Source organism: Ceratina calcarata, unplaced genomic scaffold, assembly GCF_001652005.2.
Source record: "Ceratina calcarata isolate Rehan_Ccalc_2016 unplaced genomic scaffold, ASM165200v1 scaffold255.2, whole genome shotgun sequence".
NCBI lineage: Eukaryota > Metazoa > Arthropoda > Insecta > Hymenoptera > Apidae > Ceratina > Ceratina calcarata.
Window position 1 is genome coordinate 968,083 of NW_017147567.1, and position 14,582 is coordinate 982,664.

At 43.7% G+C, this 14,582-nt stretch overlaps 1 protein-coding gene across 20 annotated transcripts in view; it reads right to left on the reverse strand.

Annotated features, from left to right (window-relative positions):
- Nucleotides 1-10,472: 10,472 nt before the first annotated feature.
- LOC108623195 (ELAV-like protein 2) overlaps nucleotides 10,473-14,582 on the reverse strand; it is a 30,824-nt gene continuing 26,714 nt past the window's right edge. For all 20 annotated transcript variants that reach the window (XM_026812086.1, XM_026812085.1, XM_026812087.1 and 17 more), the window contains one exon: nucleotides 10,473-14,091. In XM_026812086.1, the coding sequence (XP_026667887.1) occupies nucleotides 13,767-14,091 (325 nt within the window). In that variant the 3' untranslated portion in view covers nucleotides 10,473-13,766. The remainder of the gene's footprint in view (nucleotides 14,092-14,582) is intronic.

Below are 14,582 nucleotides of genomic sequence, written 5' to 3' on the forward strand. Positions count from 1 at the left end.
GCAATTAATAACGTTTATTCACCGCGTCGTTTTAAATTAATTATTAGGTATACGCTACAAGGTTCGACTACGATTCGAGGCTCGAGACTATTAAAGACGGATATTCGAGTATGCAATGAGTAGATGTGTACATTATATAAACGTGTAACCGTGTCTTAAACAGTGTCTCGTGTGTCTCTGTGTATGTGTGTCGATGCGTATGTAGAGGAAGCTTCTCTGCTCTGTACTAAATCGGTATTTCGATTAACCTCTTAAAAAGCCCGCATGTGTAGATTTAATGCGTAACGCTCGTAAAGTTCCCATGTGAGAAAATGGAACACCGGAGGAGCCGCTGTCCCTCGAAATAAAACATACTTCATTTCATTTCTCTGCTCCCCCGGCCCATTCTCATACGCCTATAGAGAAATTTGTAATGTAATATAATATAATATAATGTAATATAATATAATATAATATAATATAATATAATATAATATAATATAATGTAATATAATGTGTAATATAATATAATGTAATATAATGTATATATAGATACAGCTAATCTCCAATGGAAATTCCTATCGGTAAATAATACGCGTAATTAATAATCATGATAAGTATACGGTAACCATGACGAATGACGATAATTAAATAGAGATTATATATACATACCTATATACGTTTAGATTTAATCGCGTCTAAGACGAAAATGAAACCGTGTCCCGGCTCTGACAGATATTCGAGAGATTTGAGAAACATTCGAAGAAAGTATGCGAAGATACTTGGCAAACAAATTCCCGATTGAACTTCCTACTCTTTAAGAGGTTAAAGCTACTGCACAATCTTTCCCTACGAGAGCGATCGATCGTTGGATCAATGGTGGTTACACGGTATCCTTCGCGGTGACGTCAGAGCGTCTCGTAAATAAATTTCAATCGGGGCATAGTGTATAGACGACGAGATCGGAGGTGGTTGTTACGAAAGTACGGCATTTGCCAAGGGGAAAGTACAATCGTCACGCAGAAGCTCTAAAAGGAACCCTCTGATCGGCATTCGTTCTCCCTAGTTGCTCCTCCCCTCCTCCTCGGTTCCGACCTCCAAGCCACCGATCGAGATTCAATTATGTTTACTACCGATCGAAACGGTAGACTTCTAAACAGAAGGAGGAAGAAGCTCGGATGATTGATCGATTGCGTGGACGTTAGGCCTGTGCGCGACCGACAGTAATTAAGTCTCGTCCGTAATCAAACGCAGGCCAAACTTTTTACAGAGGATTCGTACTACGTTCCTGCTGGGGAAAATATACTCCTTCCTTATTCTCGTTTCATTTGTTTCCTAAAAACACCGACCGACTAGACACTAGCACTAGACGATCGAGCAGTAAGTAGTATGAGTCCGTACGCGGTCAGACGCGCGACCGAAGTCGTTAGCAAAATGGACTTCTTTCACTTCTTAGAAGTTTCTTCTATTCGACACGAAGGTCGTTCGATCGATGCGTTCTCTACCCATTTTCCCATCGCCGTTTCCTGTCACTCGACCCAACTTATTGTAAGCCCTCGATCGACAGTAGCAAGGCCAGCGTTTCCGGCCGGCCGCGATAGGAGTTCGACACGTACAGAGACCAGCGATCGAAACGACGCTCGAATCTTTCAAGCAATCTTTTCACAGATCAGTCTTACTTTGTCTCTACACCCACGAGTTCCCTTCGCCTAAACATTCGTTTAATTATAAACAATCGTTATACTCTCCCTTCGATCGCGATTCTTCTTACAGATCGCAGATAATCGTCGAATTTATTTTTCGTTCCTCCCCTCACAGTTCTTCATCTCGACGATACTTGCTAAATTTCTTATATTTACGCGTTCATGAATCACTCACACGATTTCACCAGCAGTCGACCCACGCGACATGTACGATGTTCCACCATTCATTTTTCGAACGAACGTTCCCAGAGCCTCAACAAGCATGTGCGTGAAATCGTGAATACTGGAAGCGTCGGAAACACTTGGCCGAGAATCATCGAAATTTAATCCTTAAGTTCTTCCTCGATCGTTCGACCGTTAAGTAGCAGTTAATAGAATGGTCAACGAGAATAGCACCGTAGTTGCGTCAAAGCACGGGGTTTATTCGACTGTTCCCTCCCCATTTTTTTGTCCCGGTTATTAAAAATACACGTTGTTAAGGGTTAAATTTCACGTGGAACCATTCAAAAATTCTCGCCCATTCAGTCGCTTGTACTTACATACGCGCGTGATCGACTCTCGCTCGCATCTCATGCGTTTGCTCATCACACGCTTCTCCGTATCCGACCAATTAATCTCTCGCTATTAAACAGCGGCTCTTAACATCCGGTGAATATCACTATTAATACCGTTGTAAAATCCGTCTTAAAATACATTAATCTATTACACGTAATGCGCGTCCCCGTCTTCCCTCTCCGTTTCTGATTAAATTCTGTCCTCCGAGTCGATTGCATTTACATCTCCGAATTGCACGCCTGGCAAACCCTGCGTTTGGCGCTAGAACGCACCGATTCCGAATTCATTGATCCAATTCTAAATCTTCTAATAGAAGAAACACCGGCGGTGATCGAGGGTTATCAATGTATCATTAAATGGGAGTCGTTAAACCGATATTAAAGATTACGTTGAAAGGTTGAATCTTTCGATGTCTCGCAATGACCGCCGCCGGAATTCAAATTGGCTTTTGATAGACTGAGCTATCGATATTGCATCGCTTATCACATGGTCAATCTCTTATTCCCTCTCACTTCCCGTGATCGCGCGACGCGTAAGAACGACGTCTTATCGTGGTCACAAAGCAAAGGAGAGACGTGAACGAAACGAGAAAGCTAGAAACAGAATCGTCTCGTCGATGAATATAGCGGGTGAAAGAAGTGATGTCCGTACGTCAGATTTAAGAGCAACTTATATTTCCTTAAGTTACAAAATCATTCATAGTTAATGGTTTCGTCCATTAAAACGACAATCAAAAGACAACGGTTTATTTATTCGAGGCAGAAAAATTCGGTAATAACTTCTCTCCCATTTGTTCATTCACACTTTCTCTCGCTCTCTCTCAGTCGCTCGATCGCACTCTCGTCACTTCTCTTTTTTTTTTTTTTACTTCGTTTTATCCTATAGTAATTTTTATGATTTTTTTTCTCTTAATATGTTTTTATCGGTTCGATTCTGCTTTTTTCTTTTCGTTAGATTAGTGCCTTCCGTTCACTTACGTCTACGGTTGTTTCCCATTAAAGCTGTAAACGTTTAATATAAAGACGATTCGTAACAGTCGGACAAAGTTTCACGTTCGATCGGTGGCCCCTCTGAAAAGTCAAAGGGCATCCCGCGCGTTCCTCCTTTCATCTCGTTTTATCACTACGAACCGACCGTGTCAAAACTCTTCTAAAATCTAAAAATGGATAATGTACGCTTAATTTCCGATCGTTACAGCCTCGAAGAATTCCCGTCGAACTCGGCTCGATCTCCCATTTAATTATTCTCACGTTCGATCCGAATCGGGTTTCGCGCGAAAATGAAACAAGAAGCAGCACACAATCTTCCGAATCCGTTTTCAAACTCGTTCGTTTAGCCACGGGTTCGTCCGTCAAATTTTCAAAGTGGTCCTTCCCATTATTTCTCGATGACCTCCACACACGCTCCGGAGGAAATCATTGAGTACGATAAATGTATTGCACTGGGTTTTATCCTGAGCGACGATAATAATAATAATAATTCTCGTTTATGAACACTTATACATACAACGTTATAATATCGTAATGGTAAAATCTGGTATCGTAGCAATACAGAATTAGCGCGACAACTGCGAGCATAGAAACTCGATGGCCACACGTAAATAGAATCATTCCTTTTATTTTTGTTCAAATTAAACGTCGCCTCGTGAAGCTTCAATAATTGTTTTATTAGAAATTCGAATGAAAGGAACAACGTAATACGTTCGCTTAAACAGACACCTGATGATTCAAGATAAATGATTACTTTCGTCGTGGGAACGCGTTTTAAATATAATCACTTGACGTAACCACGGATTCTTTCACCTCGAGACTTTTTATCTTCACTCGTGGAATGTGCAAAAAACGATCCACGATCTCAGACGCGATCGTGCCTTCTCGAAAGTCAATCCTACGAGCCTCGACAGTTTCTGACACGACAAATCAAGGCAGGTGTATATACTTAGAAAGGAATAGAAGGATTGATCATCGAGTAAAAAACAAATGGAATGAACTGGTCGTAAGGAAGTATTTTCCTCGAACACGGATGGAATGTAATGTATCGTCGATATTAAGAGATATCATCGAGATCAAGCAAGCGCCTCTTCCCTTAGAACACCTATCCTCCTCTCCCATCCTCCATTTTCTAAAATCTGCTGCGACCTCGCCACTAGTTTCGCGTCCTTCGGTCGATCCATTCTATTCATTCGCTAGTTTATCAAGAGTGTGCGCTCTTGTGCGAAAATCTCGATCGCTATCGATCCTCGCCGTTCGTCGCCCAGTCACAATCGCTAATCCTACGTAATTACAATTTCAGAAGTAAATTCAACGCACGAAACCGTGGCAGTGAATTTATATCTGTATCTAAGTCTTTCACTCGGTGTCAGTGGTACTTGGTGCGTTTCATATCTCGCGAGAGTGGATGCTGGGTAAGCTACGAGGGTATGGGACGACGATCGAGAGGATCGACACCTGTCCCGATGGGCGTCGAGATCGTTGATCTTCTACAGATCGTGCGATCACGAATTACATTGATTGCTACTATCTCTTTAAATAATTTATATATCGCGTTCTCATCGATATGAGCAATTGATTTACCGCCAGTCTTTCCGTCTCTCGATTACACTTAAACTCGTCGAAAAGGAATTGATCTCACCCTCGCATTTGTTCAACCAAGTTATCCCGGCAAAATATAAATTATTTAAATAGCGTACGGATAATGTCTTCTCTACGGTCGAAAACATCGTTCGTTCCCCGGTGGGGAAAAGGAACGAGCCAAGGAATAACACTAGAGAAGAGATCGACCTTTCGGGAAAACAAGTACGGTTTCAAAGAAACGGAAGAACACGTGCAAGCTCGACTTCTAATCAAGACAAATCGTTAAGAGACAATTGAATCTAAAAACGTGTATATCATCGTGCAAAATGTTTTTCTGTTCTACGGATATCTCTATTGGGAGAGTAACAAGCTTTTCGAGCAGCGTCTCGTTTACGCGTAGACCATCAGAAGAACGTGTGTGACTCGACACAAAGGAATGGAACGGAACAGAAGAATTCGTCAACCACGAAGCACCGTGAAAGTTCACTTTAAGCGTGTCTCGAACAATTTCTGGGCACCACCAACACCACAACCCCGCCCCACCCCCACATTGAAACGATCCGTTTCCTTTCCCCGGACTTCTTATTCTTTCCAATTAACACTTCTACAGCGGACTCGCTTGATCGGCCGAGCAAAAAATCGTCCGATCAATCTTACATTAATAAACATCTATTCACGTTCAAATCTCACTCTGCGTTTCGTGTCCCTCCTCCTCCTCTCTTTTAACCGCGATAACGTCTTCGCTTCGATTCGCTCTTCACCTCCTCGTTTCAAAGTCGAATTAATTATAATACATATGTGTATCTTGATGCATGTATTTCCTCGTGTGTGTATGTGTGAAATCGTTCATGTATTCAATCACGTTTCGTCTCCCTCGTTCTTCTCTTTCCTCCCACGGCATCCGTGAAGCCCCCGCATTCGATCCGGCGCAGTCTCTCTCCCAAATCCCTCGTAAGCGCAAGTATTCCTTTTTTTTTTTTAACACATATATCTTGTCTGTCTGTCTGTTGTTCTGTGGTTCTTGTATATCGTTTCTTGTCTGTTTTGTCTCATTTCTTTAGTATCACTATAGAGTTATTGTAATTAAATATTTATACACCCATTGACAAACTAGCTACCACGTTTTTTTGTCGTTTAAATACAGTTCCATAGATATCAATTAATTTAATTAATTAATAGTTATTATAAGTTACGATAATTAATAATTAGAATAATCAAAACATGTACAGAAGATTATAGATTATCTTTTTCTCATCCTCCCACTGAATCCATATCGTCGCTTCTCCCGCCCTCTTTCTTCTCTGTCTCTCCTGATTCACCCCTCGTCTCTCCTCCAACCTCCCATCGTTTTTTTTTTCTCTTTCATTATTTTTTCTTCTTTTGTTGAAGTGTAATTATCGTCATTTCTCTTTGTTGATCGTTGTGACTCTCCTCGGAGTAGTTTCCTCGAGTACTCATTTTAAAAGTATTTTCTCTTACGCACCGCATCTTCTACTTGCATCCGTCCGCACGCATAACCGGTCCCTTTCGTTCTTTCTCTCTGACACACGCATTTTCACTCTCTCGTTCTCGCCCGTTTATTTATTTTTTTTTTTGTGGTTTAATTAGTTTAAGTATATAAATACTCTTCAATCTCCGTTCGTCTCTTTGTCCGCGTTATTTTCGTTAGTTAGGCCTACGGTGAGCTAGAGCTGCTTTTTGTTGCCGCGACGATCCTCCACCTCCCTCGGTATTCTATACTCCTTCTCCCCCTTCGTTTCGACTTTTACTCACATCGATCGCGGAGCGAACAACGCGTAAAAATAATTCTTGTCCAGCTCCAATAAATATACATCGTGCCTCTCTCGCACACGCTCACCCCTTCCTTCCTTCCTTCCTTCGATCACAAGCGCGCTCGTTCTTTCATTCCCTGACCCTATCTGTTTTCTCACCATCTTCTCCTGGCGTCGCTCGGTTTCGTGCTCGCTCGCGGGTCGAGTACACCGTCTCTCGCGTGAAACGGTGAACGACTCGGGGACCGGAAGGGCCGTCGAAAGAACAGGGGCTGCGTCGTAGAGACGAGGCGAGGGGACGGACAGAGAAGCGATAATGATCGAATGATTCGGCAAGGTGTACAGGACGCGTCGAGCGAGTCGCTTGCGAACCTGACGAGACTATCGGAGCTCGAAAGCCAGTTGTACGAAAACGGGAATGTTTGTCGAACAGAGGGAGATCGAAATGAAGGATCGAAATGAAGTTCGAATCGTGCACGTGTCTCGGGTCCTGTATCGAGTACCCTTCCATTCGAGCAGTAGAAAAGTGTACGCGGCACGTCGAACAATATTATTTTTACATATAAAACAGCGTATGAATCGTCCAATGTTGTTTATATTCGAACGACGAGAGCCACGATTCATCGAACAGACTCGGTGCACGACCGAACGCGCGTGACCCGGTGTCTAGGTCGCACCTCCGTTCGCTCCCTCCGTACAAAAGGCTCTTTCGCAAGCCCGTCGCTTTTCGTAGGAAAGGAAAAACGATTCTAAAAGACGGCTTCGAGCTCCGTTTGTGAGTTTGTGCAGCGATCGCAAAGGGTTAATCGGTCGTTCTACTCTCAGAGGTTCACCGTATAATCTCTAAACAGCTAGACCTAACGTTCTCTCCTCTTCGTCTCCTAAATCTCCGCGAGAGAGATCATCACATTCATTCTCCCTCCGATTGTATTCGCTCCCGGCAGTCTCTAGTTTCCCTGGAAGTTCTAGGAGAGTATCGTCGTTCGGAGCTAATTAACTTTGCCTAAGATCTCAGTCTCTGCGGTATTTGATACAAATTGGAAGAGGATTTCTTTTTTACCCTTTTAGCTCTTTTCGTACATTTCGTTCCTCTTTTATTGTATCACGCGTACACGACCCTTTTTAATTGCGCGTCGCTCAACGATCTCGATCAAGAATCTACGTTCTCCGCGTCACCTTCTCTTATAAAGCGATTATCTTACTGGCTCGTCCCAACCCGATTTCTCCGTCCCTAAATCCGAGCTCGGACGACGATGAGATAAGAACGAAGCAGCGAATCGTCGGGACGAATAAACGCGACGATCGACGAGAATCGCGAGCCGAGCGCATCTGTACGACGCGACGAGAGGACGAGGCGCCGTAGCTAATGTAGTGATAACGAATAAGTACAATGGTGTCCGGATCCCGAATGAATCGTCAGACCAATCTTTCAAACGGGGGCAACGACCTGTCAGTATTGTGCGTTAGCTCGAACTCTTTACAGCGACGTGGGGTTCGTCCCTCGAGATCGGTGAAACGCGATTCGACTCGCAAGCTTACAACTTATTTTTGTGCCGTTCTGTGCGGTACAGGACTCGAGATTGCATCTCTCTCTGCCTGTTCGTAACGTTTAGAAAAACTTGTGCTGATCGGTCCATTCAGCATCGCGATACCTCGTGCTGTTCACACGGTTGCAGTTACTTATGGTACGCAGCGTCTTCCACCGATATACACATAACATTCTACAGGATAGATAGAAGGAAGAACGTCGATCCTGTTCTGACCAGCGAATCTTGGGATCTATCCAAACGATTTATACGAAAATTCTTTTAAGGAGTAAACACGTTCAAGCGATTTACATGTGGGAGAAAAATGAAGAATTCGATATCAACTGACATAATCGAGATCCAAGTTCGAACTGTGAAACAGGGATCGTTCCTTGGCGTGTGCGTATGCGTATCCTAACGAGAAACCGAACCTACATCCCCCGGCAGATACGTCATCTCTATCCTTCTAAACCCTGTTAATATCGGTGAAGTACGTATCTCACGACAGCGCGATCACCCATTTCGATGAAATCATCAAACTTATATTACCGAATCGTTATCATCAGTTTTCTGATCAATTCGTTAAATGATCGCGTCATAGACGTTTCTAACGTAATAGGAAACAACGTCGGATGGACGATGCTCGGATAGAAACTCCTGCGACGCGATCGTTAACGGTCATCATCGTCGTGATCGTAGCGATACCAACTAACAACGATTATTAAGACATGAATACAATACACATAATGTAAATCTAACGTAATAACTCTATGGTAATATAATTTTATAGTTAAGTAGATTAGGGTGTTCCCCATCAATCTCTCGCCGCCTTTCGCGTCACTCTCATCTACTCTCTCGCTCTCTCTCTCTCTCTCTCTTTTCGCATACCCTTTCTTTCCATCTCTTCCATACAATTTCTTATCTATACTCTTCATCCGACTCTTTCCCTTTATTTTCCCTCACCTCCGCCGACTTTATAATCGGTCGTCCGAGTTTTGGGAAGAACGGGACAGGGCGTGACTCCCACTTGTGAATACAAGTTCCTCGCGTTGTGCGTCTCTTCTCGACAGCCTTTCTAGCATCCCCTATCGTACTGTGCGCTAAATTGGACAGTTCCGGCGAACTGTCCTAACTCTTTAAACGGGAAAACAAGAAATCTTCCGAGGCTCTTTATCCAATTCTAATCACGCATTCAATTTTTCAATTGTTAGTATCACCGGTCAGGTTTTCGTTTTACCCTTTCACCCTTTTTAGGTCCGCCGAGGGACTACGTTCTTGCCTATCGATCTCACATTCCAATAAGCCGTTCTAAGCCATGTTTAATATCGACCCATTTGTACTTGCCACTATGCACTCCCGTTTCGTTTCGACGTACAGAGTTCGTGACCGCTATTTAATATCGTTAGATGAGACTTTCGATCGTGTCACCGAAATCACGATTCCATTGAGATTAGACAATCGTCGGTGCAGCCCCGAACCTGGGAACGAAGATTATTACATCAGTACGTAAATACGTTTCGATCGGCTTCGAGTGCATCGGTGCACCGTTTCGTTTCCGATACTCGCGACGTTCTCGTCGATGGAATGTTAAATGATGACGATAGAAACATTGCAAACCACGTTGTGCAATGACCAGCGCCAGTTGCGTCGATCGCTCGGTCCCGATTACGTTGGGTGAGCGACGAGGAATGTACTCGAGAATTATAATAATAATAATAATTATACAGAACGAAATTGGTGGATGTACTTCGTTCGGTCGGGGTGGAAAGATAATGTAAGATGTGGTGTTTCGGGAAACTGGTGGCAACAGAAACAAGTAATAGAAATGAAACAAACGACTTATTTGAACCAAACACAAATCAGTTTAATCCTTAAATAAAACATAATTTCTGTTATGTTATATAATAATTAAATAAATAAATAAATAATCGGTACTAGTAGTAGTAAGTAATAATAATAATAATAATAATAATAATAATAATAATAATAAGTAGTAGTAGCAGTGGTGATAATCGTGTTGGTGATGATAGTAATAGCAGTAGTATCAGTAATAGTGGTTATAGCAAATAGTTATAGCAGGTGTGACAGAAATTAACGACGATAGTAAAGATATTAAGATCCCCCTTTCCCGCCTTTAGGAGTACGGGAGAGGTGTTAAAGGTTTTGTTTGTAACTACTAGATGACACAAAAAATATATACGATAGTAATAATAGTAATGACGGTAATAATAATTCATAATAATAATAATAATAATAATAATATAATGACGATGACAATGGCAATAATAATAATAATAATAATAAAAACCAGAATAAGAATTATAATTAATACACATGATAATCATCATGGTAAGAAGATTTAACGTTTTATACACGGTAATCGATCTGATCGCGATTACGCGTAAGAAAACGTAGAGACTGTAACGTCGATTCGTCCCCCGTTTCAATTAATTAAATCTTTTACCTCTCGAAGCGTTCATGAGAAATCATTCAATTTTAAATAGATCTCGTCGAATTGAAACGAGGGGCGAATCGTTCCTATCGGAATCGTTTCTTCTGTTTCTCACGTGTTCGACGCGTGTTACACGCAGCTACTACACTAGGTTGCCCGTCATTAACCAGCCGGTGTATCATTTATTATCATAATTTGCACTAAATTATCGAGATCCTCTTCGCCCCGTAGGCGCGTCGATCGCGTCGACGCATTCTTTTCCGCCCTGCCCAACGTTCAGAGGGTTGAAACGCGCGTTCGAGACCCGACCGATCGCGGTTCACGAGGCTCTTCCAAATAAATAAAATAAAATAAAATCTTAGCGATTAACTATCTGTTACTTGAGGTTCAAGTTACGTTTCTTTACGGGAGGGTGACGCAGGTGCGTAACGTCGCGCTCCTGGGGAGCGTATTCTCTTTCACAGCCTGCCTTCTTTCCCTCCCCGGACTAGACACAAGAAGGTACACATAAATAGGACAACATATATGTATATCTATATATATATACATATATATATATATATGTATATGTGCATATGTATATATAATATACACTACGCTTTTTTTTATCTCTTCCATTATTAAACCTAGGATTTCATGAAACTGTATTCAGGATTAAGTACGTAAGCTTCGTATCCGCTCGCGCTGCTATCATTTACGACCGATCATCAATCTACTCAATTTTCTTTTTTTCTCTTTCAATTGTAATCGCCAAAAAGTAGCGCGAGCGAACCGACTCGTTTTCGTTACACATTGCCACCACCTAAAAGACGCGCCTTCTTCTCACGATTAAACATCGCCTGATCCCCCTAACAGTTTAATGCACGATCGCGTCGTCGTTCCCTCTTTCTACGGTGGTGCTATCAATGCGCAGTGTCGTCCATCCTACGGCTCGACACTTCTTTGTATGCAAGACTAGACACGTGTTCGTCCGACGTAGATCCGTCCATATCACACAGCCGTGCACCGTCTCGAATGGTCTCTTTATTTATTTTCATTTTGTTACAAAAAGGGGAACGGTAGCAAGGAAGGACACGTCGCGTGTCGATCTGTGTCACCGGGTAAATGTTCTCTATGAAATATCTCTTGAATTCCTCTAAATATTTTGTACGTTGGACTTTTATATTTTCCGTATCGGTAGTTTCGTTAAAAAAGAGAAATCGAACGTTTCGTGTTTATAAAAATTGGAACATCGTATGACGGAGGGACGATTGTACGTTCCCTCCGCGCCGCGATCTACGTGTATGTTTTTTTTCCGTTTTTCTCGTACCCATTTATTAAAAAGATGGCTGACAAAATTCTTCTAAAACGTCCTGGTCGCGGACGGTGTACATTCGAGGGACTCTAATACGCGGTGCGCTCGGTGAAATCAGACTTCGCGTTTAAGAAAGCACTTTGTACTAGCTAAGATCTCTGTTATACGCTTACGCGTATAAGAAAGGAAAATGAACGAAATCGAAAAGAAAGAACGAAGAAAAGCACGTGGGCTACTCTTTGGGCGACCGCGAGATAAGTACGAGAGCTTGTGACTAGCAATAAGGAAACGGTACCATTACGCGTTGCTACCTTACAGATAAATACGACGTAATCCCTCGGGTTACTGTAACGACATCTCGATCTGTCGCGACATAGAAATTGTATAGCACGTAAGCCCTAAATTAATTATTCCCTTAAATATATTATAATAATTATGTACCTCGTCCCTTCGGTACTCACCGAACGGCGGCTCGGCCCCGATTCAGTTTCTCTTTAAGTACGTTTGGTCTCCCCGACTTGAAACAAGTAGAAGAAAGAATTGGGAAAAGATCGTTCGCGTTCGACGATTCGCTTCTCCTTTCATCGTCGTTGCGTTTCGCTCCCTATCGATTTATTAAATTTATTCTGTTGTCCAGAGGCAACCTGCCTCGTCCGATCGATCAAACGATTTGATCCGAGATCGATCGTCCCCGTCCCGTCCTCGCTCGCGACCCGACCTCGCTCGCGATCCATCTCGCCGCGTCCTGCTACGTTCCGTCTCTACTCATTCATCCCTCGTTCCCATACCATTTCTCTGCAACCACCCACTGCTTCTATCATATAATCCCGTTACTGTCTCTCTCTCTCACTCTCTCTCTTCACAGGTTCCTTCACGTTCGCTGATAATTGGGAAAACGCGAGCTACTGTTTTGATCAGCCTCATCGAGAGGACTCTAGTCAATGATTCGAAGGAAATCCACATTTTGTTCAGCGGATTCCTCGAGGACGAAAGCACGCGGTCGTCGAGCGTCTCGCGAGTACGGCGATCAGGACCTCGCGTTTCCCCGGGAGAAAAGTAAACGAATCAGAGAGGCAAAAAGAGGGAATGGTTGAAACAAGGACAGTGGAAAAAGTAAGAGGAATTACTGCTTCCCCTTTTTCTCTTCCAGTTAGATCCGGCGCGCCCGTTACAGTTAAATATTAAGCTAATTAAATCGATAGTTCGACGCATTTACAACCTACCTCTCTCTCTTCCCCTCTGTTCATCATCGTCATTTGCTCGTCCTCCTCCTCCTCTTCGTCTCTCTCTCTCCTAGATTACCTTATACCTGCATTCAGCCGACACGCGTACCCATCGCACACTCCTTCTTCACACGTATACACGCACACGCACTTCTTATCAATACTCTTCTATATCCCGCCCGCCCCTCTCGCTCTCCCTCTCTCTATCTATCTATCTATCTTTCTCTCTACCTCTCGACCGAACGTTCTTCAAGGAGGTCAGCTTGGCTACTCGATTTCGTCGTCGTCTTCGTGGTTCCCTTGGCTCCGAACTTCGACACGAGCTTGCGAACGTGATCGTCGGACATTTTGCGCGCGTGATGGTCATGGTGTTGCCGTCGATGGTGATGATGGTGATGGTTCTCGCCGCGGTAACGATTGTTCAGGGTATCGATGACCGAGGTAACGGAATCGATGGAGAGACGGCCGTGGTTAATCTTGGTGGAAGCATAGACGGCAGCCGCGAGCGTATGGACGGTCACGGGAGTGACCGCGGCGACTACCGCGGCGACGGCGGTCGTCATCCTGGCGTTGGTACCGGTCGTAGCCACGGCAGCCGGTCGTCTTCCCTCGTCTCCTCTTCCTTCCCCTCCCTCTTTGGCCGCCGTGATTTCGCGACGATAGTCTTGGCGTCGTTGCTGCTTGTTGTCCTACGCCGCCTTGCTCTTGTTCGTCTTGAAGCTCACTTGGAGCACCCGATTCCCGAGCGTGTAACCGTTCAAGCTCTGGATGGCGACCACCGCCTCGTCGTAGTTGGTCATCGTCACGAAACCGAAGCCTTTGCACTTATTCGTCTGGAGGTCGCGGATCACTTTGACCGATTGGACGGCGCCGAACGGACCGAATAACTGCCACAGCACGTTCTCCTCAGTCTCTGGAGCGAGGTTGTACACGAAGATGCACCAGCCGGAGCCGTTCATCGCGTTCCCGGGCAGCATCGAGTTCGCGAGGAGATCGCCTGCCAGCGGGCTGTACCTGAAACAGTTCCGTTACACGGCTCTTAAAACCCGCGACCGCCCCCTGTTGCGGACGACTTAACTTTAATCTTCAATCGTACTGACACAGAAAAATAAACTCGTGCAAGTGTATCAACGTCGACGAAGATGAGAAGATGTCTAAACGATCGAGCAACTCGCGAACAATCGACGCATTCGATCTTCCCATTGACGTTATTAATGAGTAGAATTTTATAAAGACAGGGTAAATAGTTCCATTAATGAAACTGCATGCTGTTCTACGACGAGATTCTAAAACTGAACAACGCGCATCTGAATGCCGGCTACTCGCGATGGAATTTTTAAGTAGAAAAAAATGGAGCTGGACCTGGAGGGTGAGCAAATGGGAAGAAAAGGGGAGAAAGAAAACAGAGAGAAAGACAGACAGAGAAAGAGAGATAAAGAACGAGAGTGCGAAACCATAAGAGACGATCGAGGTTCGCATGCACTTAATCATGGCATGCAGCGGAA